Source organism: Molossus molossus, unplaced genomic scaffold (assembly GCF_014108415.1).
Source record: "Molossus molossus isolate mMolMol1 unplaced genomic scaffold, mMolMol1.p scaffold_m16_p_24, whole genome shotgun sequence".
NCBI classification, from domain to species: domain Eukaryota; kingdom Metazoa; phylum Chordata; class Mammalia; order Chiroptera; family Molossidae; genus Molossus; species Molossus molossus.
This window is the reverse complement of record NW_023425360.1, coordinates 4,266,258-4,294,097: the sequence shown is the minus strand read 5'-3', so window position 1 is coordinate 4,294,097 and position 27,840 is coordinate 4,266,258. Positions and strand designations below refer to the sequence as shown.

At 42.4% G+C, this 27,840-nt stretch overlaps 1 protein-coding gene across 1 annotated transcript in view; it reads left to right on the top strand.

The window, feature by feature from the left end:
* Nucleotides 1–27,840, top strand: part of FANCI (FA complementation group I) — a 48,181-nt gene that overhangs the window by 3,080 nt on the left and 17,261 nt on the right. Inside the window, exons 4-20 of the mRNA XM_036278043.1 lie at nucleotides 2,750–2,880; nucleotides 3,305–3,461; nucleotides 3,540–3,597; nucleotides 6,034–6,075; nucleotides 6,417–6,540; nucleotides 6,966–7,051; nucleotides 8,742–8,868; nucleotides 11,407–11,499; nucleotides 12,155–12,291; nucleotides 14,838–15,018; nucleotides 16,497–16,584; nucleotides 18,241–18,371; nucleotides 18,872–18,942; nucleotides 20,074–20,188; nucleotides 22,244–22,366; nucleotides 22,724–22,792; nucleotides 26,906–27,007. Coding sequence (XP_036133936.1) covers nucleotides 2,750–2,880; nucleotides 3,305–3,461; nucleotides 3,540–3,597; nucleotides 6,034–6,075; nucleotides 6,417–6,540; nucleotides 6,966–7,051; nucleotides 8,742–8,868; nucleotides 11,407–11,499; nucleotides 12,155–12,291; nucleotides 14,838–15,018; nucleotides 16,497–16,584; nucleotides 18,241–18,371; nucleotides 18,872–18,942; nucleotides 20,074–20,188; nucleotides 22,244–22,366; nucleotides 22,724–22,792; nucleotides 26,906–27,007 — 1,835 coding nt within the window. The remainder of the gene's footprint in view (nucleotides 1–2,749; nucleotides 2,881–3,304; nucleotides 3,462–3,539; nucleotides 3,598–6,033; nucleotides 6,076–6,416; nucleotides 6,541–6,965; nucleotides 7,052–8,741; nucleotides 8,869–11,406; nucleotides 11,500–12,154; nucleotides 12,292–14,837; nucleotides 15,019–16,496; nucleotides 16,585–18,240; nucleotides 18,372–18,871; nucleotides 18,943–20,073; nucleotides 20,189–22,243; nucleotides 22,367–22,723; nucleotides 22,793–26,905; nucleotides 27,008–27,840) is intronic.

Sequence of the window (27,840 nt, the reverse complement as noted above, 5' to 3'; positions counted from 1 at the left end):
TGAAAAGGGGCCAGTTCAACATTTGTGCAGATTGTGACTCAGACTGATTTCAAAAATTGTGCTGGAATGACATTCTGCACGGCAAATTGAACTGTGGCTCTCACTCCTAGCAGGGTATTTTAACTTGGCTTCGTTTTCTTCCCCCCTCAAGTAAATTGAATCTCTGCTGCAAGGATCTAAAAACACAGCTTCCTGTTCATGACAAAGAGCTTTCAACCACTCATCTACTTCTGTCTCTGTTCTGGATATTTCGCATAAATGGAATCATGCAATATGTGGTCCTTTGTGACTGGCTCCTTTAACTTGCTGGGTCACCAAAATTCATCCATGCTGTCGACTGTATCCGTATTTCATTTCTTCTTATTGCCAAATAATATTTTATTCTAGCCCTCCTAACGACTAGGTTTTGATTTGCATTTCCCTGATGGTTGACAATGTTGAGCATTTTTTCATGTGCTTACCGGCTGTTTCTATATCTTTGGAGAAATGTCTATTCAGATCCTTTGCCCTTTTAAAAATTGGGTTATCTTTTTATTATTGAATTGTAATCGTTAGTCCCATATTCTAGATACAGGTCTCCTCTTAAGTACATGGTTTGCAAAAAAATTTTCCCGTTCTGGATTGTCTTTTCACTGTTTTGAAGCACAAAGTTTTTTATTTTTTAAAATATTTTTATTGCTTTTTAGAGAGAGGAAGGGAGAGGGAGAGAGAAACATCCATGTGAGAGCACAACATTGATTGTCCTTCTCCTGCATGTCTCCCCCTGGGGATGGAGCCCGCAACCCAGGCACGTGCCCTGACCGGGAACTGAACTGGCAACCTTTTGGTGCCCAGTATGATGCCCAGCTGACTGAGCCACAGCGGCTAGGGCCAAAAGTTTTTAATTTCGATGTCCAGTTTATTTTTTGTAGCTTGTACTTTTGGAGTTATACCTAGAAAATCATTGCTTAATCCAAAGACGTGAAGATTTACACCTGTGTTTTTATTTCAAAGCTTTATAGCCTTGGCTTTTACATTTATTGATTCATTTTGAGTTAATTTTTGTCTACGGTGTGAGCTATTCATCCAATTTGATCTCTCCTCATTTTCAGTAGCACCCTTACTGAAAATGAATTGCCTGCAATGTGAGGGTTTATTTCTGGACTTTCAGTTCTGTTCCGTTGATCTGTTTGTGTCTCCTAATGTCATTACCACACCATCGTGATCAGTAAAGTTGTGTAGTAAGTTTTAAAATCAGGACATGTGAGTTCTTCAACTTTGTTTTTCTTTTTTAGAATTGTTTTGGATATTCTGGATTCCTTGTGTTTTCATATGCATTTTAAGATCAGTTTGTCAGTTTCTACACAAATGGAAACTAGGGTTTTGGTAGAGAGAGTGTTGAATCTGTATGAATCTGAGAAGTACCGCTATCCTAATACGTCTTCCACTGTGTGAACATGGAGTGTCTTTTCATTTGCTTAATTCCTCTTTCATCTCAGTGTTGTTTTATAGTTTTCAAAGTACAAGTCTTACACTCCTTTTATTAAATTCGTTTCTAAGTATTTTATTCTATTTGATGCTATTGCAAATGGTTGTAAATACAGTTGTTTTCCCTGTGTGGTTAGCCTTGTAGTCAACTAATGATTGGGAAAGAATTCCTTAAGTGCCAGGAACCAGTGAGTGTCGAAGCCTTTGCTGAGGGGCCCCATGCAGGTCAGTAGCATACCTTCAGTGATCAGGCAGGTGGTTTATAACTCTTCCTTATCCTTTTGCTTGTGCAGAGCCTCAAGGTCAGATAAAGGTGAAAGCTTAGTGTCTTTGTGTCTTGCGTGGCCATACAGAGAGCCCAGTCCGTACGCCCTAAATATCTGCATGGCTTTCTACATTCCCCGGAATATGCCAACGTTTCAAATGCCCCATCCACATATTCTCCAGGATTTCCTTTTTAATTTTTCGGTCAGCTTGTTGCTTGCCCAACTGTTATTGCTGCCTGAAGGCAGCTAAAATATTAATCATTCGCAACTGATTTAGTCAAATGCCCTGGGTTAAAAGGCTGTTTGCACCGGGCAGGTTCTAAGTCAGAGACTAGCCTTGCTAGTGAAACTTACAGGGAGCAGCCAGACAGGTCAGATGATGGCAGTTATCTGGGAACCGGGCTTTGGAGGAGCTCCCGCCATGCCCTTCCCCTCAGAGGCTGCTGGCTTTCACCGTGACTGTGGGGCTATTGGCCTTTAAAGATTACCAGGCTGGTGGAGGGCAGGGGGATGGGACGAGGGAATGTTAAAATGCCAAGCTCAATATTCTCACTAAGATGCTGCTGTTTTTCTTAAGTACTCCCTGGATGGTTAGAAGCCTCTGGTTCATTTCCAGAGTTCTGAACAAGTTGGTTTTCACTACTTTCGTCAGTGTTCTCTTTTTGCTTTTCTGGAGGGAAGGATTTTCAGAGATCTTCATGACTCTGCCATTCCTGCTGACATCACCCAGCAGTGACATTCTGAAGTATGTCAAAGACATTTAATTTGGGTTATGGACCCAAAAAAGGGTCTTCTTCCACCTGAGGCCGGTGGAAGAAGAAAAGATGGCATTTTCAGCCAGCTGCCCAAATTGCTTTTTCAAAACTAAACATTTCTGTTCTAAACACCATAGTGATCAGTCTTTTGATCCTTCTGTTTCTGTGTTAAACTACAAAGCGGTATTTTTTTTTTTTCTGTTTATTAACCCTTCCACCTTCTAAGACTTTTTTCATTTCAACACCTTTTGAAACAATAAGGTTCCCCCTGCTGTGAGGAAGCTGGAGCTCTTAGGAGACTTAACATCTACACCTGTTGCATCCAGTTGGTGGAATCGGGAGACCTGCAGAAAGAAGTGGCATCTGAAATCATAGGATTGCTGATGCTGGAGGTACGGTGGAAAACAGACTCTTTTGGCTTTGGGTGGATTCCGGGGCGGGGGAGGTGTTAATTTGTTGATGTGCCAGACTTAACATAGGTTATATTTATTGATAGGAACTATTAAAGGACAAAATAGTTGATGGATGGGCCATAAACAGCCTAGATGTTTCTGTTAATTTCTGGTGTCATGGACATGCATCTCTTTGAAGAGGTGGTGTATTTGAAGACATCAGGGAACTAGCTGGTGAAGGGTTCTGACCTTTGAAACCCTTTATACGTTTGTACCAGAGCAGAGCGGTGCCCTGAATCCCTTATAAGACCAGTTCTGGTGTCATTGCAGTTCTGTTAATTCAGCAAAAGACTCTAGTTTTTTGAAAGCAATAACACACATACAGATTTCTGCATAATATTTTCTTTATCCCATGAACTTTTAGGCCCACAGTTTCCCAGGACCATTATTGGTTAAATTAGCCAATGAGTTTGTTGGTGCAATCAAAGAGGGCAGCCTAATGAATGGAAAATCTCTGGAGTTATTGCCCATCATTCTCACTGCCCTTGTTACCAAAAAGGAAACTCTGGCTTATGGAAAAGGTAATTTTCTTCCGATTTAAGTGGCCTTTTTCTACTCACGTAATCAACTTTATTTCTCAGTGTATTTTGCTTTTCTAGATGAACTGAGTGGGGAAGAATGTAAGAAGCAGTTGATTACCACCCTCTGTTCTGGCAGGTGCGTCTTTCTCATTAAAGGGAGAACTTTCTCACGACTACAAGTGTCAAGAGAAAGAATTCCCGTTTGTTATAGGAATTCATGTCACTGAAGTTCGTTTATAATGAACCACTTGTATAAAACCACTTAGTCTGTGATGAGTTTTTGAGAGATGATTTATTGTACTGTTTGTCTAAGATTATACATATAATTTCTATGTATCTGACTGTCCATCTTAACACAGCAATTTAGTCCACCAGCATAATTTGGAGTCCTAAAGTTCTTAAGGCTAGGAAATCACCCTTCTGCTGTATCTTTTTTATCTTAATGTTTTAAAAATATGTTTATATTGAATTTTTTTTAGAGAGAGAAGAGACATCAGTGTGAGAAACATGGATCAGCTGCCTCCTGCATGCCCCCTACTGGGGATGAGCCTGCAACCTGGGCATGTGCCCTGACTGGGAATCAGATCAGAACCTCTTGGTCAATCCATGGGACTATGCTCAGTCCACTGAGCCACACTGGCTGGGCTTATGTTTATATCTTTAAACCAGAAATATGAAAATTACCCTAAGTAAAGAGTCCAACATAAAAGAAAATTCTCTACATGAACATGGTCAACACAGAAAGTTGTGACCAACTTCAGCATACAATAATATAGGCATGAAATTTATACCCATTAAAAATGAAATGTATGAAGACATACACTAAAGATGAAAAATCTTCACTGTATAGTCAGTGAAGTATAAGGAGAATAATACTAACCTATATAATACTATGGTTACACTGGTATATATTAAAAAGAACCAGAGGGGCCCTGGCCAGTTTGGCTCAGCGCTTGGAGCGTCGGCCTGCGGTCTAGAGAGACCCGGGTTCGGTTCCCGCTAAGGGCACGTACCTCGGTTGCAGTTTGTCCCCGGCCCTGGTTGGTCGTGCAGGTGGCAGCCACTCGATGTGTCCCTTTCATATTGATGTTTCTCTCTCTTCCACTCTCTCCCTCCCACTCTATCTGAACAAAAAATGGAAGAATGTCCTTGGGTGAGGATTAAAAAAAAAAAAGAACCAGAGTGAATACCTAAGATTATCTAAACCAGAGATGACCACTTTAGTGATTCTTTACATAAGATCCTTTTATATAAATGATTTTAGGCATATATCAACACATGTATAATTTATTGATTCATTTGTTTTTAATATGTTTTTATTGATTTTTTTTTTTTTTTGAGAGAGAGGAAGGGAGACATGGAAACATGGATGTGAGCCCGACCAGTGTGGTTCAGTGGTTGAGTGTTGACCCATGTACCAAGAGGTCGCCAGTTTGATTCCCGGTCAGGGCACCTGCCCAGGTTGTAGGCCAAATCCCCAGTGGGGGGCATGCAGGAGGCAGCCAGTCAATGTACTCTCTCATCGATATTTCTCTTTCTTCTCTTTCTCTCTCCCTCTGCCTTCCTCTCTCTCTAAAATCAATAAAGAAAAAAAAGAAATAGGGATGTGAGAGAGAGACATTGATCAGCTGCCTCCTGCACACCCTTTGTTGGAGATCAAGCCTGTAACCCAGACATGTGCCCTGACTGGGAATCGAACCAGGATCTCAGTTCATGGGCCAATACTCTAACTGCTGAGCCAGACCAGCCAGGGCTACATCATTTTTTAAAATAGTTACATAGTAGCTTTCATAGTAGTCTACTAATTGGCTAATATCCAATTGTTACATTATTTTTTTTCTAGTAAATAATATTTGGTCTTTTGTGATTTTGCTATTATAACGAGTGTTGCAGTGAACACGTATCTGGGTTACTTCCTACAAGCATATACAGGGAATGTCTTTCTAGTAGGGTGTTGGGTGGGTCTGTGTGTGTGTGCATCTTTTTTTTTTTACAATTTTTTTTATCCTCACCCGAGGACATTTTTGCATTTATCTGCAGATAGAGCAGGAGGGAGAGAAGGAGAAAGAGAGAGAGAGAAACATCGATGTGAGAGAGACACATCTACTGGTTGCTACCCGTACAGCTGGGGCTGGGACTAACTGTAACTGAAGTACATGCCCTTAGCGGGAACCGAACCTGGGACTCGTTCTGGTCCGCGGGCTGACGCTCTAACCGCTGAGCCAAACCGGCCAGGGCTGTGTGCATCTCTAAAGTCACTGAGTATCGCCAGCTTGTCCTCCCAGAAGGGGTATGTCAGTGTCCACCCCGTAACAGCAGGTGAACAGTGTTTCCCTCTCAGAATCTCACCAGCACTGAATATCAGCAGACTTTGATTTTTGCAGGTCTGATAGGTTAAAAGCATTTATTTCATTATTTTAAATGTTATTTCTTTGATCTTGTTTCCCACTGGTACGAAACCAAACTTGATATAGTCCTATTTTTTTTCCCTCCTTACTAATTTTATAAAGTAATGTGTAAATAAATTAAAATGAGATGAACTTACATATTCTTTGTCATTATCTTTAACCAGATGGGATCAGCAATATGTGATTCAGCTCACCTCCATGTTCAAGTAAGCAGCCTCATTCCCTTTTCTCCTGTCCTGCGGTGTGAACTTACCGGTTAGGAACTGACATATCCAAGCCCAAACCCCCTCTCTCCCCAGTAAGAGTATTGCCACCGCTGTTTTCTGTTACCAGATTTCCCCCACCTCCTCTCTTTTGCTTTAATTGCTTGCTTAAAGTATAATTTTATGATTTTTTTCCAAGACGACTTTGCTTAGGTAAGGTTGTTGGTTTCCTTTAAGGTTCTCTGTTGGAGAAAATTCAAAAGGGGGCAGTTACGCTATTCTAGTATTTCCACATTAGGCTCTGGTGTAGTTTGGCTCTGACCTTTAGAATCTTTGGTCCACAGGGATGTGCCTCTGACTGCAGAAGAGGTGGACTTGGTGATGGAGAAAGTGTTCAAGATGTTCTCCAAGTTGAATCTTCAAGAAATACCACCTTTGGTCTATCAGCTTCTGGTTCTCTCCTCAAAGGTATAAATAAAAATACTGTTTTTGTGGGGTTTTTTTTTTTTTTTAGCTCTAGTGGAATGACCAGTTGGGGCCGCTTAGGTTATTCATACTCTTGATTTACATACTGGGGCGTGGTTGCTTTTATTTCACGTTTGATGATTTGACCAGAGAGAGGTCGTGCTCCTCAGCCAGGGGGGACAGTTCGTCTCTGCACTGCTCATGGTTTGTGTGGCAGGAAGAGGAATAAAGATCTCAGAAAGTCCTCTTAAAGTCTGGCTTTAAGATGCATTTTCAACCCAATGTTCACATCAGAGTGTTCCATAAATTCTCTTTGTGACTCTAGGTCATAATTTGTTTATTTAAATTCATACTTGAGAAGCCTTTAAGCTGAAAATTTCAACTTGTTGAAATTATGGGGAGACCTCACCTGCCTCTTTTCTTTGCAGGGAAGCAGAAGGAGGGTCTTGGAAGGAATCATAGCTTTCTTCAGCGAGCTGGACCAGCAGCGCAGAGAGGAGGAGAGCGGCGATGAGTGAGTGACAGAAACCACGCCCCCTGTCGGTTCCCCTCCTCGTTGTGTGTGGTGTCACTTCATTGCTGTGTAGCCTTTCAGCCCTGCCTTCACTGCACAGCACAGGACTTCCCTACCCCCCTCCCCGCCGAGTAATTAAGTGAGAAGGGCGAGTCCTCATTCTGTCATTTCCACCTTCCCAGGAGTGTAGCAGCCATCGTTCTGTGCGTTGTAGGTTTAAAAGCTGTTTATTAGGAAGTGTCTACTCTCTGCCAGGAACTGTTCGGCCAGGGTCTGCAGTGATGGACCAGTCAGCCAGACTTGCAAGGTCCCTGCTCTCATGGAGCTTAACTTTCAGTGAGCAAAGAACAAAATGAATGTGAAAGATGATAGAGTAGAAAGTGCTATGCAGATAATTCGGGTGATGTGGTAGCGGCAGCAGAGCACTTTGGGTCGGGTGGCCAGGGACACCTCTGGGAAGGTGCCCTTTGGGTTGGGTGGTGAGGGACACCTCTGGGAAGGTGCCCTTTGGGTCGGGTGGTGAGGGACACCTCTGGGAAGGTGCCCTTTGGGTCGGGTGGTGAGGGACACCTCTGGGAAGGTGCCCTTTGGGTCGGGTGGCCAGGGACACCTCTGGGAAGGTGCTCTTTTAACTGAAGCCTGAATGATAAGAGCCACAGTATGTGGATCAGGGAAAAGAACATTTTTAAGTTAATGGAAAACTTAGTGCAAAGGCAGGAGACAGCATGGCATGTCTGAAAAAGAGGGTGTTTTTCTTACAGCAAATATTTGTAAGTACGTATCTGTTTTAAGCCCTTTAAACCTCACAGAAACCTTATTTTGTCTCTATGTTTTGGATGTGGAAACCAAAGCACGAAGAAATTAAGGAATTGCCCAAGATCAGATAGCCATGGTGCGGTGGGGCTGGGTTTTGAATCCAGGCAGTTTGGCTGCAGAATTCACACTGTTAATCCTGTTGCAGCCTGCTGCTTCTGCTCTAGGATAACCTGTAGTTATTTGGCCGAGCAATGGATGAGAAAGTGGTCTTGCATACTTAGGAAGAACTGACAGAAACGTAGATTTAGGGGGAAATAAGCCCATTTGTGACCCTGTTAAGTTTCAGCTGTACATTAGCATTCCATTTGGAGCTGTTGAGCAGGCAGTTACGTTGTAGGGAGAGGTCAGGAGCGGAGACAGAGATTGGAAGGGATCAGATGGGGTCACCTAGGGAAAGTGTGGAGAGAAGAGAAAGAAACCCAAGACTGAGCCCAGAGGCATCCTGCCATTTAAAAAGGAGGATGAACCAACAACAACAACATTTGAGAAGAGGCCAGTGACAATGCCCCAGAAGCCGAGAAGAAAGTATGTCGAGAAAGAAGTGGTCAGCTGTGTGAAATTTGCTGAGACTTTAACATGGGACTCGATTATTGGCTTTGGCAACACAGGGGTCATTTGTAACCCTTGCAGAAATAGTGGCATTGGGAGGGGACAGAAGCCTAATTGAATTGTGTTTACCTGGGAAGAGATAAAGAAGTGGAAACAATGACTAGACACTGTCTCAGGAAGTTCTGTTGTAAAAGAGAGCAGAGAATGAGGGGAGTGTCATGACTGCCTTTCCAGTGGCTGTGAGTTCAGCCTGAGTTGGTCCGCTTGTTCATCTGAGCATCTGCACTACTGTTTCTCGTTCATGCATTTCTGTTCTATCTTTCAGGCTCTTGGATCTTATTACTGTGCCGTCAGGTGAACTTCGTCATGTGGAAGGCACCGTTATCCTGCACATTGTGTTTGCCATGACATTGGACTGTGAACTAGGCAGAGAACTCCTGAAACACTTAAAGGTAGCACCAGACTCTTGAGGCGACCCAGGATCTCTGTGAGATGGGGGATGTTCGAACTCAGGCCTTTTATGCCAGTTAACGTCAGGAAGCAAGTAGAAATGTTGTAGAATGACACTGGGTCTAGAGGATCTCTTTTTAGACTTTGAAAGTGGGAAATATATGATATCACCACATTCGCAAGCAAGTTCCTTTTTGTTTAATGTTTAAGAGAGAGAAACATCAATGCCTGTTTCTCTCAACTGCCTCCTGCACACCCCCTACTGGGGATTGAGCCCACAACCCTGACCGGGAATCGAACCGGGACCTCTCAGTCTATGTGATGACACTCAGTCCACTGAGCCACACCAGCCAGGCAGCAAGTTCCACTTTAAAACCATGCCTCAGCCCTGGCCGGTTTGGCTCAGCGGTTGGAGCGTCGGCCTGCGGTACAGAGAGACCCGGGTTCGTTTCCCGCTAAGGGCACGTACCTCGGTTGCAGTTTGTCCCCGGCCCTGGTTGGTCGTGAGGGTGGCAGCCACTCGATGTGTCCCTTCACATTGATGTTTCTCTCTCTCTCTCTCTTCCTCTCTCTCCCTCCCGCTCTATCTGAACAAAAAATGGAAAAATGTCCGCTCGTGAGGATAAAAAAAATAAATAAATAAAAATAAAACCATGCCTCAAATGTTCTAGTGTTTAAAAAGAAAAAGAGATGAAAACCATTTCGTAGAAAACTGAAAATTTAATCTTAACTCCACTAATATCTTATGTGAACTTCAACCTTGACCTGTTTCCCCATTTATGAATTGGGGATCTTGCCTATTTCTAGTATATTTTGAGGTTTTGTGAAGCTAAGCCATTCATTAAATATTTGTATTTGTGAAGTTCTAAGATAGAGATCGGAAGTGTTTTGAACTCTTTTGAAGAAAAGTGGTATACAGAAAAAGGACCTATTTTCCTCCAACATTTTGTTTTGAAATTTTTAACCTACAGAAAAGTTGAAATACTTTTTAGCACGATGAACATCTATAAACCCTTTACCGAGATTTACCAATTATTAAATACTTTGCCCATTTGCCTTATCTCACGTTCTCTCTCACACAGTCATGTTTTTTTCCTGAACCATGTAAAAGAGGAAGTCATGGCACTTTAGAATACTTCTGCATACATCTTGTAAGAATAAGGATTAGTGTCCTTTGAATTTGGGGACGCATCCAGTGTAGTTGCCTTGTGTCTCACATTGTTGGATTTGTCTGATTGTTTTCTTGAGTTCAGATTGAAATTAAACATTTTTGGCAAGAATACTTCATGGGTGATGTGTACTTTCTCTTGTGGGGGTCAGCAAACTTTCTGTAAAGGTCCAGGTGCTATTTGAGGCTTTGCAGGTCATATCGTCTGTGTCATGGCCTCTCAGGAAAGGGATTTACATTAGTGATTGCCTTTTTTTCTGTGAAAAGAGTCTTCCTTCCCTGCCTTTTTTTTTTTTTTGAGAATGTCATATGCACCCATGGACCTTTTTAAATTTAATCTACTCATGCATTACTCAGAGTGACCCATATTTGGCCAATTGGATCCTTCCAGTTTGCTTGTGTGTTCTTGTGACATGACCCCTTTAGTCTTTGAGCATTTTTGTGGCATCAGCTATCTAAGGCTCACCTTGTACATTCCTTGCCCCGTCCTGATACCAGCCATTTCTTTTTTTGATTGTCGTCTTAATTGAATTTAAAGAATTCTTTTTGGCCCTGGTCGGTTTCGCTCAGTGGTTAGAGCATCAGCCTGCAGACCAATGAGTCACAGGTTCGATTCCAGTCAAGGGCATGTACCTTGGTTGCAGTTTGATTCCTTGTGTGGGAGGCAGCCAGTCAATACGTCTCTCTCACATTGATGTTTCTCTCTCTCTTACTCCCACTCTATCTGATGATAAATAGAAGAATATTCTTCCTCAGGGGAGGATTTAAAAAAACAGAGCAAAAAAAGAATTCTTTGTATATTCTGGGTACAAGTCCTTTATCGTGTGTGTGTGTGTGTGTGTGTGTGTGTGTGTGTGTACATATATATATATATTTCAGATATTTTTCCTAGTCTGTGGCTTATTTTTTCATTTTCTTGGAAGTGTTTTTTATCCTCACCTGAGGACATTTTTGCACTTATCTTCAGATAGAGCAGGAAGGATAAAGGGTGGAAGGGAGAGAAACATTGATGCAAGAGAGACAGCGACCCTCCGCCACCAACACAATTCCAACCGGGGCGGGGGACAAACCACAACCGAGGTATGCGCCCCCAGCGGGTTAGAAGTGTCTTGAAACACAAAAATGTTTTTGAATTTTGATAATGTCCATTTTATCTACTTTTTCTTATGTAAATTTTGTTTTTGGTATTGTGTATAAGAAAATCTTGGCCTAATCCAAAGTCTTGAAGATTTTCTGCTATGTGTTCTTCCAAAAGTTTTATCTCTGACATGCAGGTTTCTGATGTATGGAAAGACCTTTTTTTTTTTTTTAAAGTAGGCTATGTTACACTTCAGAGCTGTGAGTAATGACTCCCTTTTTGTGTATGTTTTAGGCAGGACAGCAAGGCGGTTTCAGTAACAACGTGTGTCCCTTTAGTGTAGCCCTCCTGCTCTCTGTAGCAAGAATACAACGCTTCGAGGAGCAGGTATATATTAACAACTTTTTTATTCTTTCTGTGATTGATTAAGGAGTACAAGAACCTGTTTTGTGTTACTGTTGTCATTTTTCATTGTCCTTTCCTAAACAATCCCCCAGTCCCGCCAGCAGCCGATTCCTCTGTGAGACAGGTAGGCCCACACTGTTGTCTGGGGTCGCTTGAAGACTTCTTCAGGTCCCGAGTGTATACCTCTATTTCCTAGTTGTGGCAGGCCGGGCGGTCACATGGAAATAAGACTGGAAACATCACGCAGTGAAGTAGCAAGAAGAGGAAGTCTAGCTGGGTTTTCACCAGCAGTTCTATTATGTTGTAGCTTTCCAAGAAATTGTCTCTGATTGAGTTGAAATTAATGGGAATAGGTTAGTTTCAGGGATGAAAAGATAAAAATCTTTGCCCTTTTTTCTCAGGTGTTCTCTGCTTATGGGAAGTATTGGTATTGATTTCAGCCCTTTTCTTTCTTAAGGCCTATTTCCAACTCTTAAGTTCCCACTGGAAGTCGTACATTTCCTACCGTACTCGTCTGGTGAAACTGTTGCCAGGGGTTGTGAGAATGTGGCACAAACAATAACAATTACAGGGTTAAAACTCGGTGGAATGGGATATCATTTTTTGCTTCATTTCCCTATTTCTTTCATTATATTAGGTATTTGACCTTTTAAAGACTTCGGTTTTTAAAAGCTTTAAGGATCTTCAGCTTCTCCAAGGCTCGAAATTTCTTCAGAATCTAGTCCCTCATCGCTCTTGTGTTTCCGCCATGATCTTGGAAGTGGTAAGGAATAGGTGAGTTCATGAACCATACCCTGAGGTGTTTAGAGTTAGAAAAGGCACTGTGATGCCACCCCTGTGGCCCATCAGAGAAAACTGCTGACGACAGCTGCTGACTTCACATATCACGGTGTAACATGGTCAGGCAAGCTCTTCCCTGTGAAAGATCCTGGAACCCAGGGCCTGATGTCTTGGCCACCTTAATAGCAAGAGTACAGAACTGAAGTCATACTTGACTCATTTCATGATATTACAACTCTATAGGTGAGTAAAAAACATTAAAAGTTTTATTTACTTTGTTGAAGTTTGGGGCTGATGGATGGAATTGAATTAGCAGCTTTGGATAAATAGATTTTAAACTAAATTGAAAAGACTGGTAACCTTCCTGGTTGTTATTTTAATTTCAAGATATACATTAGCTGTTGTAACAGTCTTAAATGTTCCATGCTTGTCTGTGGATGAAATGCATGTTAAAGCTTTATCATTTAAACCATTTCACGTAGGTCTCATTCCAGCGCTGGGAATTCTGACTTGGATCAGATGGTGGCGCGTAAGGCAGATGTGAGATTAGACACCCTGTTTCTGAGTGGCTTACCCACTGGTGGGCTTTAAAGTTTCTGTATCTTTGCCTGCCCAGTGTGGCTCGGTGGTTGAGCATTGACCCTGCACCAAGAGATCACCAGTTCGATTCCCGGTCAGGGCACATGCCCAGGTTGTGGGCCTTATCCCCAGGAGGTGGCCAATCGATGTTCGCTATCATCGATGTTTCTATCTCTCCCTTCCTCTCTCTCTCAAATCAGTAAAGAAAAAATAAAGTTTCTGTATCTAGTTACTCCTCTTTTTCCTAAGGTTTATAGTCGAATCTTCAGTATTCCCCCAACCCACGCCCTTCTTGTTGGGCTAAAGGAACACGCCTCTGTTCAGCAGGAAATTCCTGGAGAGCTGCCCTTCTCCTGGCGGCCCCAGTCAGCCAGAGGACCCGGAGCCTCCTCCGTCAGTAATTAGGCTGCACAGGCATTGCCACTAAGTTTGGACCAAATCTCAGTAGGGAGGGATTTGGGTAGCATGATCAGGCCCCCTAGAATAATCAGCTGGTTAGTTACACACCACTGCACTACTCAATTAACCTCTAGATAATGTGTTCCACATTTTATGCCCAGCCCCTACTGGAGATCAGGCTCACAACCTGGGCATGTGCCCTGTCTGGGAATAGAACTGGCGACCTCTTGGTGCATGGGTCGACGCTCAACCACTGAGCCACGCTGGCCGAGCTACCTCTGTCTTTTGAATCTCCTGTTCTTCTCTTGGAAATAGTCCGTAGGTATATGACTTTTGAGGTCATCTTTTCTGATACGGGTTGCGGATAGTAAACTTAATCTTGAGTCTTGGCATTTTGAAAAAGTCTTTATTTTGCCGTCCCACCTGAACAGTAGTTTGACCAGGTATAAAATTCTAAGTTTATAATTATTTTTCATGGTCTTTTTGCATCTGGAATGACATGAAAAATCTAGTGATTATCTGATTCTTTGTATTATTATAGTTAATCTATTTTTCTTCGTGGAAACTTTCCAGACTTTATTTTTATCCTTGATATTCTGAAATTAATTACAGTTGATGTTTATGTAAGTTCCTTTTTAACTTATTACTACTTGGTACTTGGTGTGCCTTTCACTGTATAAGAATTCCTAAACTCTGATTTTTTTTGCCTTTTATTTTCTTTGAGTAATCCCTCCCCTTCTCTCTGTTCTCTTCCGTTAGCTGTTGGAATTTCTTGATCTCTGTGTCATATCTCTTAATTTTTCTTTCATGCTTTTCATATTTTTATCCTTTTATGTGACGTTTTACAGAAATTTCTTAACTCTTCTAATTAATTTGTTCTTCGGCTCTGTTCATTCTACCCTCAGGTCCATCTCTTGAGTCTTTCACTCCAGCAATGATGAATTTTGTTTCCAAAATTTCCAATATTTTTATAATAGTCTATTTTTGTTTCATGCTATAATATTCTTATTTCTCTGAGGATATTCATTATACCTTTAAAATTTTATGTGTTCTGTTAACCTTTTCCCTCAGATATTAGTTCTCTTCATTGAATTCGGTGCTTCTCTTTCAAGACGGTATTTTTTTTCTTGCATTTCTTGTGATTGTTGGTTGTCTTCTTATGTTTCTGAAGTGCCCGTTCGTTTGTCTGAGAGTGCCGTATCTACGTAACACAGTCTAGCTCCGCCTGGAGGATGCTGGTCATCTCGGGGCGGGGCCTCCCGCACGCTCCAGCTGCTGCTGTCCTCTCCGAGTGCTGTTCTGCCTCTCAGGCCCAGGAGCCTCCGCTCACATCCCAGCCCAGGGCCGGCCTCGTTGTTGCTCACTTCTCGGCATAAACTGGGGACATAGTGGGTTTTGGGAAAGAAGGTAGAGAAGGACACTGTATCCATAAGGATGCATGAAAGGTTCAGGTGAAGACTGTTGTCCAGGTCAAGTTTGGGAACTGTGTAACGTGGCAATGAAGATAAAGGTACGGTGTTTTCCTAAGCTTTGCTTTTTAACTAAGCTTTGCTTTCTTGCAGTGTTCATAGTTGGGATCATGTTACTCAGGGCCTGGTCAAATTTGGCTTCATTTTAATGGATTCATATGGGCCAAAGAAGATTATTGATGGAAAAATGATTGAAACCAGCCCAGGTCTTTCTAGAACACCAAACCAGCATGCATGTAAGCTGGGCGCTAATATCCTGTTGGAAACTTTTAAGGTGAGACTCTAGTTTGGCAACCGTTTCCTGATTTTATTAAATTATATTATAAATGGGGCATGAAATTAGCCTGGAGTTTGGAGGACAAGGAAATTTGAGTTCTAGGAACACAGATTGGGATAGTAATTGAAACATTACAGTTCCAGTTTAATGAAATTCTTTCTTGTCTCTTATTTATATGAGTTTTTCGTCCTATTTTTAATTCTTTCTGATCATTTCTTGAAGCTTAAATATAAGTTAGCTTTGGCATGGTTTTTTCTTCTTCCAGCAGTAAATCATTTCTGTTTTTTTTAATGCTATTTTTTATACAAAAGATGATCTTTTATGTCACCGTAGAATGTCAGACTTGAAGAATCATGCTTATTGGTTTGTTGTTTTTTAAGAACACAAAATAAGGAATTTACCTTTTAAAATTCATGGCCATTTTATGGCTATCATCTCAGTCTTAATTTCCAAAACAGCTTTGAAAAATTTCCTTTCAAGTAAAAAAAAAGAAAGCTGCATCACATCCGAGACTAAACAGTGTTGCTTTGCTAATGATTTCTCTAAGTTCATCTTCTTGATGTTCAGTTGTTTAATGCAGCTACACACCAAAAATGTGTGCTGAAATGGTTATTTGGATGGTAATTGAAATGTAAATCGGTGTCCTGATCGGGAACCATGAAGTGAATATCATAGAATCACCCTTGAGAGTTGTGTATTAGATGATACCCCAAAGTAAGTCAGTTCATGCCCTGGCTGATTTGGCTCAGCAGTTAGAGCATTGGCCTGCGGTCCAGAGAGACCCAGATTCTGTTCCTGCTAAGGGCACGTACCTCGGTTGCAGTTTGTCCCCAGCCCTGGTTGGTTGTGCGGGTCGCAACCAGTCGATGTGTCCCTTTCACTTCGATGTTTCTTTCTCTTTCTCTCTCTCCCTTTTACTCTTCCTGAACCAAAACAAAAAAAAGGAAAAATGTCCTTGGGTGAGAATAAAAAAAGTAAGCCAGTTCAGGTAAGAATTTTGACTAGCATTTAAGTGAAAATTCAAAACAGAATTTTCTCTTTTTAGGTAACTATTGTGCTTCTAGAAACTGAGGAAGAAGTTGGTGAAGATATTTTAGGTTTCCAGAAATTTTCACAGGCTTTAAATTTTAAATTAAATGTGCGTACTATCAGAAATGTGGATGTTGGCATGTGATGGATCCCTAAGTAGAGTCATTCTCGTTTGATGTTGGACCTTGTATGTAGCATTAGTTTCATGGGCTCTCTTGTAGGTTCATAAACATGGTAGCATGTCCTGCTAGTGCATATTCTGAGCACAGAATGAGTGTAGAGTTAAGTGATCCTTTCTTTCCAGGTGAATCACGTTGTATCTGTCTTTGAAATAAACACGTTTTATCCATGTCCAAACTGTTCTTCATTCTGCCTAACACACATTGATGCAACTGTAAGATGGAAGTCACCAAGGAATATTTTATTAGTTCTTCTATTCTTTTTAGGTCCATGAGATGATCAGACAAGAAATTCTGGAGCAAGTCCTCAACAGGGTTGTTACCAGAGCATCCTCTCCCATCAGCCATTTCTTAGGTATTGAACTTTTAAAAGGTGGTTAAAGTTCTCAGGAATATTCTCATTTAAGTGTCATGATGCTTTGGTCTTGGGGGAAAAAAACTTAATACAACAGTTTAATGCAATGTCTTTGATTATGATGTCAGTAAGACGTAAATCTATTTATCTTGTCTCTGGTTGTCCGGACAAAAAGCGTATAACCAGTGAGTGAGACTCTCGGGTTGCATCAGCCTTTGTTCTGTTTAGTAATTCTCACGAGTGCCGTCCTGGTGCTGCCCCCGTTGACCTCCCAACTTAACGTGTGTGTCTCCAGGCTCGTTCCAGCAGCTTTCTCTCCTGGTCCTCTGCTGGGCCTGCCTTGTCTTTCCTGATTCTCTGCGCCGTCCCTTTAACTCAGGAAGACCATGGACTGCGTTTCCCCCCTGTGCTGCTGCCTAGAAATTCTCCAGCCAGTGAGGTGGGGCAGGGACGAGGCCTCATGTGTTTCCCTCCTCTCAGGGCCATCGTGGCGTTTCCGTTTAGTGTTTGTTTTCCCTCGTATCTCAGATGCAAGATAGTTTCTTTCAAACAAATCCCCCTTTCTATTGCCAGTTTCTATTATCTGAGGCCTGGCTGTCCGAATACCAGACGCTAGAATTCCTTTTCATCTTTTCTAATACACTTGGTGTCTGAATTCTCCCATTCTTTCCCTCATACTGTTACTTTTTCCTTCTTTTTACCCGCCCCCCTTGCCTAGTTCCCACCTCATCGCCTTGTACTTCCCGCGCTTCGGCTTCCTAGCCGGTTCCCTGCCTCCTCTCCGCTGGGCAGCGGTTCCGCCTGCTGCCGCCGCCAAATGGGTTTTCCCGAAGCGCCTGAAAGGCACTGATCCCTTCTGCAGTCACTCCTCGGCTCTTTATCTGGCACTTCAGGGCCTCGGCAACGTGCCCAACATTAACTTCAGTTGTTTGTTTGTTCTGAACCAGCGCCCCGACTGCGCAGATGCCCCACTGTCCGCTTGGCATTCCTGTACCCGTGCTCCTGCGTCTTCCTGCGTGTAGCAGGCCGTTCTTGCTCTTGGCGCAGCTGAATTGTGGCCCGTCTTTCAGAACCGGGCTTAGTGGCCTTCTCTTTGCTTTGCTGAAGCCAACGCATAATGGTCTCTCTGTGGGCTCCCTGTGATCTCTTCTTTATGATTTGCTAGGCAATAAACTACGTTGGAATTGTTAGATATTTGGTATTATTTTGTTATTTACCTCTTATTCTTTAAAAATATAATTACTTGACTTCCAACTAAATTAAAATTCTCAAAGGGAGAGAGAGCACGTTTTATGCTTTTGTACATTCCTTGTAGGACCATAATATGTATGCTTACACATAATCCAGGTTTGTAGGTTTTTATTGATTTCGCTTGGAAAGATGAGCACGTTATGTGCTACTTGTCTTAGAGGTATAATGGGTTTCTTTCAGCCAGGGTAATTTTTGTAGTCGGGTACTATTGCAGAAGAAATTTAAAGTGTCCTGGTTACAGTGACCACAGAAAAACAGATAAGATCAGTAGAAATTTATATTGCAGTAGATTTGACTTGAGCAAGGAAACAAACCTTTTACCATTTCTTTCCTCGTTTTAATTTTCCTTTTACATGAAGTAGCTTTAGTTATTTGAACCAACTCATTATCGATTCTCTCTTTCAGAACTGCTTTCAAATATCATCATGTATTCACCCTTAATTCTTCAGAGTTGTTCTTCGAAAGTCACAGAAAGTTTTGACTATTTGGCCTTTCTGCCCCTTCAGACCGTCCAAGGGCTGCTGAGAGCTGTGCAGGTAAGTCCCCGGGAGCGTGCCAGCGGAGGGGAGCGGGGGGAGTCTGATGTGTTTCTCTACGACTCTGTATGTCTAAGAAATCCCATTTCTCTTGATTTGAAAACATCAAACTTTGTATTAAAAGGGCAGGAGCATCGCTTCTCGGCCTTTTGGGTAGGATCGAGTGTAGCATCCGTTCTTATCAGTGTAAAAGGGCAGGAGCCCCGAGCTCTAGACTCTTTCCCACGGTTACCTGTCTTCCCAGCACAGCTCTGTCCTTTGACTCACTTTCCACTTCGTGAAGGAGCCAAAAGGCTCTTAGGAAAGTGCTAGTTGAGGACAGCAGTTACAGGCATTCACAGCTAGTTCCGATGTAGTGTTTCAGGTACACTGTGGTCCTTATCACTAGGTGTGACACACATCGAAACACGAAAAGACAAACGTAACAGTGTGGGTGGAAAGGAGCTAAGGCCAGTAAACAAGCTTGTTCTGGTTTTACCCACTGCTTCTTCCTCTTCCAGCCCCTTCTCAAAGTGAGCATGTCCATGAGAGACTCCCTGATACTTGTCCTTCGGAAAGCTATGTTTGCCAGGTACGTAGCTCCCGGGAGACTCAGGGACGTAGTGCGTCTAGGGTTACTTAACGCCCTCTCTCCATTTCCTCGTACAACCTGATCACAGTGGGTGTGCAAACTCCTAACCCAGCAGAACACATTCACCCAACGGTGTTGTGTCAGGTGCTTTATCACCAAGTCTTCAGAGCAGCAGTGTGAAGTGAGAATGACTGCAACTCCCATTTCACAGAAAGTTAGACGGTAGCTGGTGATGGAGCCTGAATTCGAGCTTGTGATCCGAGTTCTCTGCTTTATACTCTAGAACAGCCTTCACATTAAGGTTCTGGTGCCAACTGGCAACAATTCTGAAGAGGAAAGCACCTTCATTAAGAAGAAAATACTCAAAACGTATTTTAGTGAACATCAGAATTGTGGTCTAGTGACTGTAGACCAATTATTGAGGGTTCTCGGTCTGTGTTTTGGCTTAGCCAGTGCCTCCTGACCTCTCTTTATTTCTTAGTATATAAGCTAAAGATGATAATACCATCTCCTACAAAATTTTCTGAGACAAGTGATAGGTGAAAATCATTTGGTGCTGTAAGTGTAAGATGCCTAATCAATATCACGTTGGCAATATGTTGTCCTCATGGAACAGCTAATACCACTCCCCCGTTGCAGAATTGACAACTTTTTGTTACTCCTTACCCAGAGGCATGCCTGTTAGGCTACGGTTGTCTGTAACATGAGTTAATCATAGAGTCTCTGTGAGATGCCTGGACCATTTTTCTGGTTGGAAGGTTTAGAAGGCACCCGCCACTCCTCTATGCGGAAGGAAGGTGCTCCTTCAGACCAGAGGAAATCAACTTCCTTCGCGGCCCAGCACTTACAGCCTCGGCCTCTCGTGCTCATTCCCCACGTAGACGGGTCAGGACAGAAAGTGTAGGGAATGTCATGGGGTGACGAACACATCAGCCGAGTTCCTGTGCTGCTTACTGCTGTCAACAGCCGACTCCTTATCTGAGTATATAACGTATTCTGCTCTGTGTTTCACTGTTGATACCTACTGCTTCTCTGTATAAAACTAACTGGATTTTTTTTTTTTGACCCAGAAGCCTATTCCTGTGAAAGTCATACTGTTTGTTAACTGCTTCTCTGTCTGCTCTGAGCTAGGCAGCTTGATGCCCGAAAATCTGCAGTGGCCGGGTTTTTGCTGCTCCTGAAGCACTTCAAGGTTCTGGGCAGCTTGGCGTCCTCTCAGTGCAGCCAGTCCGTCGGCGTGACGCAGGTGAGGCTGTGCGCCTGGCCGGTGTGTGCGCTTGGCTGGTGTGTGCGCCTGGCTGGTGTGTGCGCCTGGCCGGTGTGTGCGCCTGGCCGGTGTGTGCTCCTGGCTGGTGTGTGCGCCGGTGCTCGAGGGGCGACGTGCAGACGAGCTCCCCTCCCTCCTGTTCTGGTTGTACAAACAGTCCCGAAACAGTTCTGATGGTGGTGGTGCTGATGACATATCCGTTAACACCTGCTAGTGGCAGATCTGCGGTGTGCCAAACTGCCATCCAGGGCGACAGCCACTAGCCTCGGTGTGGCTATGGAACCGGACACTAGACACGCGGCTAGTCCAGACTGCGTTCTGCTGTACGTGTAAAGTACTGGATTTTAGGATTTTTTTTTTTTTTTTTATCCTCACCTGAGGACATTTTTCTATTTTTTGTTCAGATAGAGTGTGGGAGGGAGAGAGAGAGAGAGAGAGAGAGAGAGAGAGAGAAACATCGACGTGAAAGGAACACATCGAGTGGCTGCCACCCGCACGACCAACCAGGGCCGGGGACAAACTGCAACCGAGGTACGTGCCCTTAGCGGGAACCGAACCCGGGTCTCTCAGGACCGCAGGCCGACGCTCTAACCGCTGAGCCAAACCGGCCAGGGCTAAAGTACTGGATTTTAAAGATATAGCGTGAAAATGAAGAATGTACAGTATCTCATTAATTTTTTATTTTGATTACACGTCAAGATAATATTTTGGGTATGTTGGGTTAAATACAAAATCAAAATTAGTCTTACCAGTTTCTGTTTAAATTTGGTTACTAGAAAATAATTACGTATGTGAGTTGCATTTGTGGTTTATCATGTTGGACACTATGCTACATGTTTTACATTTATTTTTTTAATACGGTTTTATTGATTTTTTTTTAGGGAGAGAGAGAGACATTGATGTGAGAGAAATACATCAATTGGCTGCCTCCTACATACTCCCTACTGGGGATCGAGCCCGCAACCCAGGCATGTGCCCTGACCAGGAATCTAACCGGGACCTCTCAGTCCATGGGCGATGCTCAATCCACTGAGCCACACCGGCCAGGCACATTCATTATTTCATTTACTCTTCACAGTAGTTCTCAGAGGCAAAATACATTTATTACCTCCATCTTTAGTAATTTACTTATTTGGTACATGAATATCTGTTAAACCCTGTAATCTAAGAAGACAAAACTTTTTGCAATAATTTGGTAATGTGGGTTTCTGAACAGTAAAATTGTCTTTATAATTTAAATTATATGCTGTATGACTTGTACACAACAGACACGAATATAACAGTTTCATCAGGAATCCTTTGTTGCTCTAGTATAACTAGACAACTTTTGTCTGGAACTATGACATAGATTAAATACTATGGGTATCGCTTGTGTATTCCTATCATCATCGCATTTTAAGGATAAGAAAACTAAGGCAGAGAGAGAGAGAGAGAGAGAGGAACTAACTTGCCCAAGGTGATATAACCTGTAAAGAGTGGAGCTGGAATTTGACCCCAGTTCGTATTAATTACCTTGCTAAAATGCCTGGGGTAAGGATTAGGAATTCTTTGTCTATAATTACTGAATTACGTAAATCAAAAACGGGGTGGTGTTGTCATGTGCATTTCTGAATTCAGAACCATCCTATCTCTAACACACTCAGAAGTTTTTGGAAGCAAAAAGAGCTAAATTCTTCTAGCTACTGAAGACATTTAAGGAAGTCTTTTAGGCCTTTTGGGTAAAATCGGGTATAATATGAATTACTGGATTCTAGTGGCATGAAATAATCTGTGTCTTCCTAAGCAGCTGACATGGACAAGAGAAACCTGAAGGGCTGGGTAAGAGTTCATTTTGTTGAAATGCTTGAAAATTCTCTTACTCCAAACCAGAGTAAGAGTGACTTGTCATAACCCAGTGATTATCATGTCTGCCTCAGTCCTGGGTTCTGGCATGTGGGGAAAGCTAACTCTGAGTTTCTTAGACCAAGAACGTAGGCTCATTTTATCTCCGTAATGGAAACTGCTTTGGTAAGATAGAACCCGCGTGTCTTTCAGGTCCACGTGGATGTCCACAGTCGTTACAATTCTGCTGCCAATGAAGCGTTTTGCCTTGAGATCATGGATAGTTTGAGAAGATGCTTAGGCCAGCAGGCTGATGTTCGACTCATGCTTTATGAGGTAAATCAGCAGAGTGGAGGGAATATGGCAGTCTCCCAACTAATAATCTTTTTATTTGACAACAAAAATATTTTATTGATTTGAGAGAGAGAGAGGAAGGGAGAGGGAGAGGGAGATAGAAACATCAATGAGAGAGAACATCGATTGGCTGCCTCCTGCATGCCCCCCACTGGGGATCGGGCTCACAACCTGGGCATGTGCCCTGACCGGGAATCAAACCGGCGACCTCTCGGTGCATGGGTCGATTGCACCAGTGCATGAGCCATACCAGCTGGGCAGAGAGAGTGTTATTTTAAAGTCTCAATCGCTGGTGACTCTGTTAAAGAGTTTATTTGTTCTCTATTTGATTCCTCTTAGGGGTTCTATGATGTCCTTCGAAGAAACTCTCAGCTGGCTAATTCAATCATGCAGACTCTGCTGTCACAGGTAAGAAATATTTTTATTTTTATTTATTTATTTTTTTTTTATCCTCATCCGAGGACATTTTTCCATTTTTTGTACAGACAGAGTGGGAGGGAGAGGAAGAAAGAGAGAAGGAAACATCGATGTGAAAGGGACACATCGAGTGGCTGCCACCCGCATGACCAACCAGGGCCGGGGACAAACTGCAACCGAGGTACATGCCCTTAGCGGGAACCGAACCCGGGTCTCTCTCGACCGCAGGCCGACGCTCTAACCGCTGAACCAAACTGGCCAGGGCAGAAATATTTTTATGGATATAGAAAACGGATAATGGTTGCATTGAAAGGCGACTGACATTTGCCAGACTTCACACTATAAAATAATTCCCAAACAGTAACTGGTCATTGTGGACATGCCTCGGGTATGTGATGCTGTCTTGATGGTTCTCTTTAATTAACCGTTTGTGTGCCTGCCATTTGCCGTGTCTGTCAGTGATCCCTCTCGGTTAGCAGTCTGCATCCTGTCTGAAGGATATTTTGAAGAGCCATTTGTACAAGGGTTGTCAGCAGCTGTATCTGTTTTCTTTCTAAAAGAGAAAAGAGTGAGAGATCGATCGGGAGCGAATGTAGCAAAATACTGCCACGTGTTAGGTCTAGGTGGCGGTACATCAGTGTCTGTTAGGTTGTTTTCTGTACTTTTCAGTTAAAAAAGATTTTTAAATTATGAAATATTTCAAAAGATAGGCAAGATGGGAAGAATTCATCTGGAGAATATCTGGTATAACTAGGATCTTTTACCCTTAATACTTATTCATTAAACATTCATTTGACTTTTTTAAATAGCTTTATTGAAATATAATTTATATACCATACAACTCACTGGTTTTTAGTCTTCGTAGAGTTATTCAGATTTACCACAATCAGTTTTTGAACATTTCATCACCTTAGAAAGAAATTTCACGCTCTTTAGCTACCACTTAATTTTCTCATTTTTTCCCCTACCCTCCCAGCCCTAAGCAACCACTAATCTACTTTCTGTCTCCCTAAATTTGCCTATTGTGGACATTTCATATAAATGCAATAATATAATATGTGGTCTTTCATTTAACAATGTTTTCAAGACTCACCCATGTTATATCATGTATCATTCATTACTTCATTTCTTTTTATGGCCAAATATTTCATTATATGGTATTTGAATCTTTTTGTATATTAAGAGTTCTTTGGGGTGATGAACACACAACACAGTGTACAGATGATGTGTTGTAGAATTGTGCACCTGAAACTTGTATCATTTTGTTAACCACTGTCACCCCAATACATTCAATACAAAGGGAAAAAATAAAAATTAAAGAGTTCAAGATGCTATTATGTACTGATAGTAATAAGAATACCTGTCTGTGTTAAAATCCCACCTAAACAGCATTATAATTTTTGGTTTAAACAGTTATATGTATGTCTTTTATAGAAATTAAGAGAGGAACACACAATTCTTTATATGTGCCAACTCTGTACCATTACTGATGCTCTTCATTCGTTCTTAGTGATTCAACTTTACCATCTAGAATAATTTCCCTTTATCTGAGGAACTTCTTTGAGTATTTCTGTTGTGCAGTTCTGCTAGCAATGACTTCTCTCCATTTTTGTCCATCTGTATATCTTTATTCGACTTTCATTTTTTAAAGATAATTATCACTGGGTGTAGAATTGTTGGTTGACAGTTTTTTCTTTCAGTACTTTGAATATGTCGTTCCAGTGTCTTCTGGTTTCCACTGTTTCTTAAGGGAAGTAAGGCAGAAATTGTAACTTTGTTTTCTGTGTTTTCCATGGCATTTTTCTCTCGCTGCTTTAAAGGTTTTCTTCTATTTGGATTTCAAGAGTTTGACTGTAACATGTTTACATGTGGGTCTCCTCTCTGTTTCTCTCCCATTGTAGTTCATTAAGCTTTTTGGATCTTTCAGTGGATTCTTACCGAGTTTTGAGAAATATTCACTCATTATTTCATCAATTTTTTTTTTCTGCCCCCTTTTTGCTTTTAAAGTTGAGTTATTCTTACTTCTGCCACTTCAGATCTATTTTATTCTTGGATGTGTGTTAGGTTTTATCGCTTGCATTTTTGTATCTATTGAGATTACTCTGTGATTTTTCTCATTTAATCTGTTCCTGTGGTCAGTTCTATTATTTGACCTAAACCAACATTGTAGTTCTGGAATATACTCAAATTGATTATATTACTTTTTTTGTACATTACTGGATTTCTTTTATTAACATTTCATTTAGAATCTTTACATATATATTTACAAGGGGGAATAGCCTATAATTTTCATTTCTCTTACTGAATTTCCTTGGTGTAGTGTAGTATGAGCTTAAATATGATTAGAGAATGTTTCCTCAGAGTCTGATCGGTGTGGCTCAGTGGATTGAGCGTCATCCCATAGACAGAATGTTCCCTCTTTCTAGTTTATGTAAAATTTGAAATTGGTAATTATTTTCTTTATTTCCTTTATCCCCTTATTTGGAAGTTATACACTGTCTTTCTTAAACTTGAAACTAAATGTTTGGCTTTTGATTTTTCAGACCACACAAGTAGTGTGAATTCTGACCCCAACTACATTTAGGGACTAGCTTATGGCTAGAAAACCCCAGGTGAGGCCTTCCCCTCCACCCAGCTTTCTCCGTGTGGGGGTTTGTGGTTTTAGGCTCATCCACTGAGGCTGCCTCTTTCTGAGAAGTCCAGCTTCACCCCACGAGGCCCTGGGCTTTGTCTGCAGTTCCGTGAGTCCTACAGCTGGATCCGGGCCTGGGGCTGCCAGGGGCTGCCCGAGTGCACATGGGTTCAGAGCTGTGTTACATTTTCCGATATAGTCAGACCTCTGAGGACTTCTCTTACTTTCCCGTGATCTTAGCTCTCTATTTAGTAGTAAATATATATAAATTTTCGTGCAATATTATCTTCATTTTTCTCATCCAAAAGGGTTTCTCTAGACTTTTATCCATCATTTTGGTAAAAATGGAAGTTCTTTCTTTCTCCCTCTTTCCTCCCCCCCCCCCCACTTCACCTTTTGTCTTGCTTTCTGCTAATTCTGCTGAAGGAGCTTCATTTGAAATTAAGGTCTCGGACGTATAGAAATTATTGGGAAGTCCTATACTGTTCATCGAAAGCTTTTCCTTGGGCCTGATCCTGTATAAAATACACAAGCTGTTTGCTATGTGTCTCCTTCTAACTGAATGACCAGCCTGTCTATACTCACACCCTGACAAGAACAGAAAAGTGTGGATAAAGGCATAGAGCAATGCTTCCCAACTCAGGTTAGTATGCACCCAGTAAAATTCTGCAGACTCCAAAAGCAAAAAGGAGAAAAATAATACCTAACTTTTTTTTTAAGCTCTATTATGTGCCACATAGTATTTAAAGGACTTTATACATGTTGACATGTTTAATCCTTAAACAGCCTTACACATTTGTATTAATAGTATCCTCATGTCACAGGTGAGGAGCCAAGGCATACCTTTATTAAAATCACTAGTAAGTGGTGGTGCTGGGATTTTGGACTCGGCCATTCTGACTCTAGAATCTATATTCTAATTATCAAGCTGTACTGAAAACGTTGCTTGCCCGTGGAAGTTCGGGAGTTGGTGTGAGCGCGTATAATGCCAGCAGGAGGCGGAATAGGAAGGATCTCGGTACAGTGCCTAGAGCAAGGGCGAAGGATGTGGGGGAAGCCAACGCAGTACGGGTTTTGCTGCCTTCTTCTTCGGACATTTGGGAGTACGCCTGAGGAGGCGGTATACATTAAAAGTGCCATTCGCGCCCTGGCCAGTTTGGCTCAGTGGTTAGAGCGTCGGCCTGCGGTCCAGAGAGACCCGGGTTCAATTCCTGCTAAGGGCGCATACTTCGGTTGCAGTTTGTCCCCGGCCCTGGTTGGTCGTGTGGGTGGCAGCCACTCGATGTGTCCCTTTCACATCGATGTTTCTCTCTCTCTCTCCCTTCCTCTCTCTCCCTCCCACTCTATCTGTACAAGAAATGGAAAAATATCCTCGGGTGAGGATTAAAAAAAATAAATAAAAGTGCCATTCGCTTGACGAGGTGGAAAAATGAAAGCATTCATGAGCCATGGTGTCTCCTTCCCACCCGCAGCTGAAACAGTTTTACGAGCCGCAAGCTGATGTGCTGCCTCCTCTGAGGTTAGACGCTTGTGTTTTGACCCAAGGAGATCAGATCCTTCTGCAAGAACCACTGGTGAGACTCTTGTTCCTCCATAGCCCTTATCTCTACTGTCAAGTTAAAGCATCGACTCTGTTGATAGGGTGGGTCTTCAGAGACACCTTTCCCTGTGAAGCTCTCTGCTCCTGCCAGTGAGCTTTTACTCTGAACTCTTCCCTGCTTTTCCTTCCTGACCCTTCGGCACTTGTGTCCGTCGGTCCGTTATCTCTGGGTCAGCATCCACCACTTCCCCCAGAGAGCGTTTTGTCCCCACTTGTGGTTCTTTGGTTATACTAGTAAGTAAATATACTTTAGAATAGGGGAGAGAGATCACCTAGTAGCAGATGAACCCTGGGGACCTGCTTCATTAGTCTGAGGGAGGGAGTATATGATTTAGGCTGAGCTGAGTTGGTACTCTCTTCACCCTTCAGAGGGACTAGGACAGGTTGGTTTCCTGTTCTTGCCTTCTAGCCTCAGAAAGACGGGGAAGAGAAGATAAAACAGCTACTCTACCACCCCAAGTGATTTGGAGCTGATGGTCATGGAATTGTCATGGTCTGCCTTCATGCATGGACCTTCTCTGCCATGCATTGTCCTTAGCCGAGGAGATGCTGTGTTGTTCTCCCAGAGGTGCCTTTAGCACAAACCCCCATCTTTAGAACAGCCTCTGGGACTCAGAGAAGCTGGAGAGGATGTCACTGCGTGGCCTGGCAGAAGGAGCGCATCGGCTGTTGCATTCTGAGGTGTCAGTTACTTATGAAGCCAATTCCTTTGGGGAAGGTCAGAAAACCATGCCTCTGTCAGTTTAGCTTTTTCCATTATTGTTCATTTGGATTGACTTAATTTGTCATGCAAATGAATAATTTATT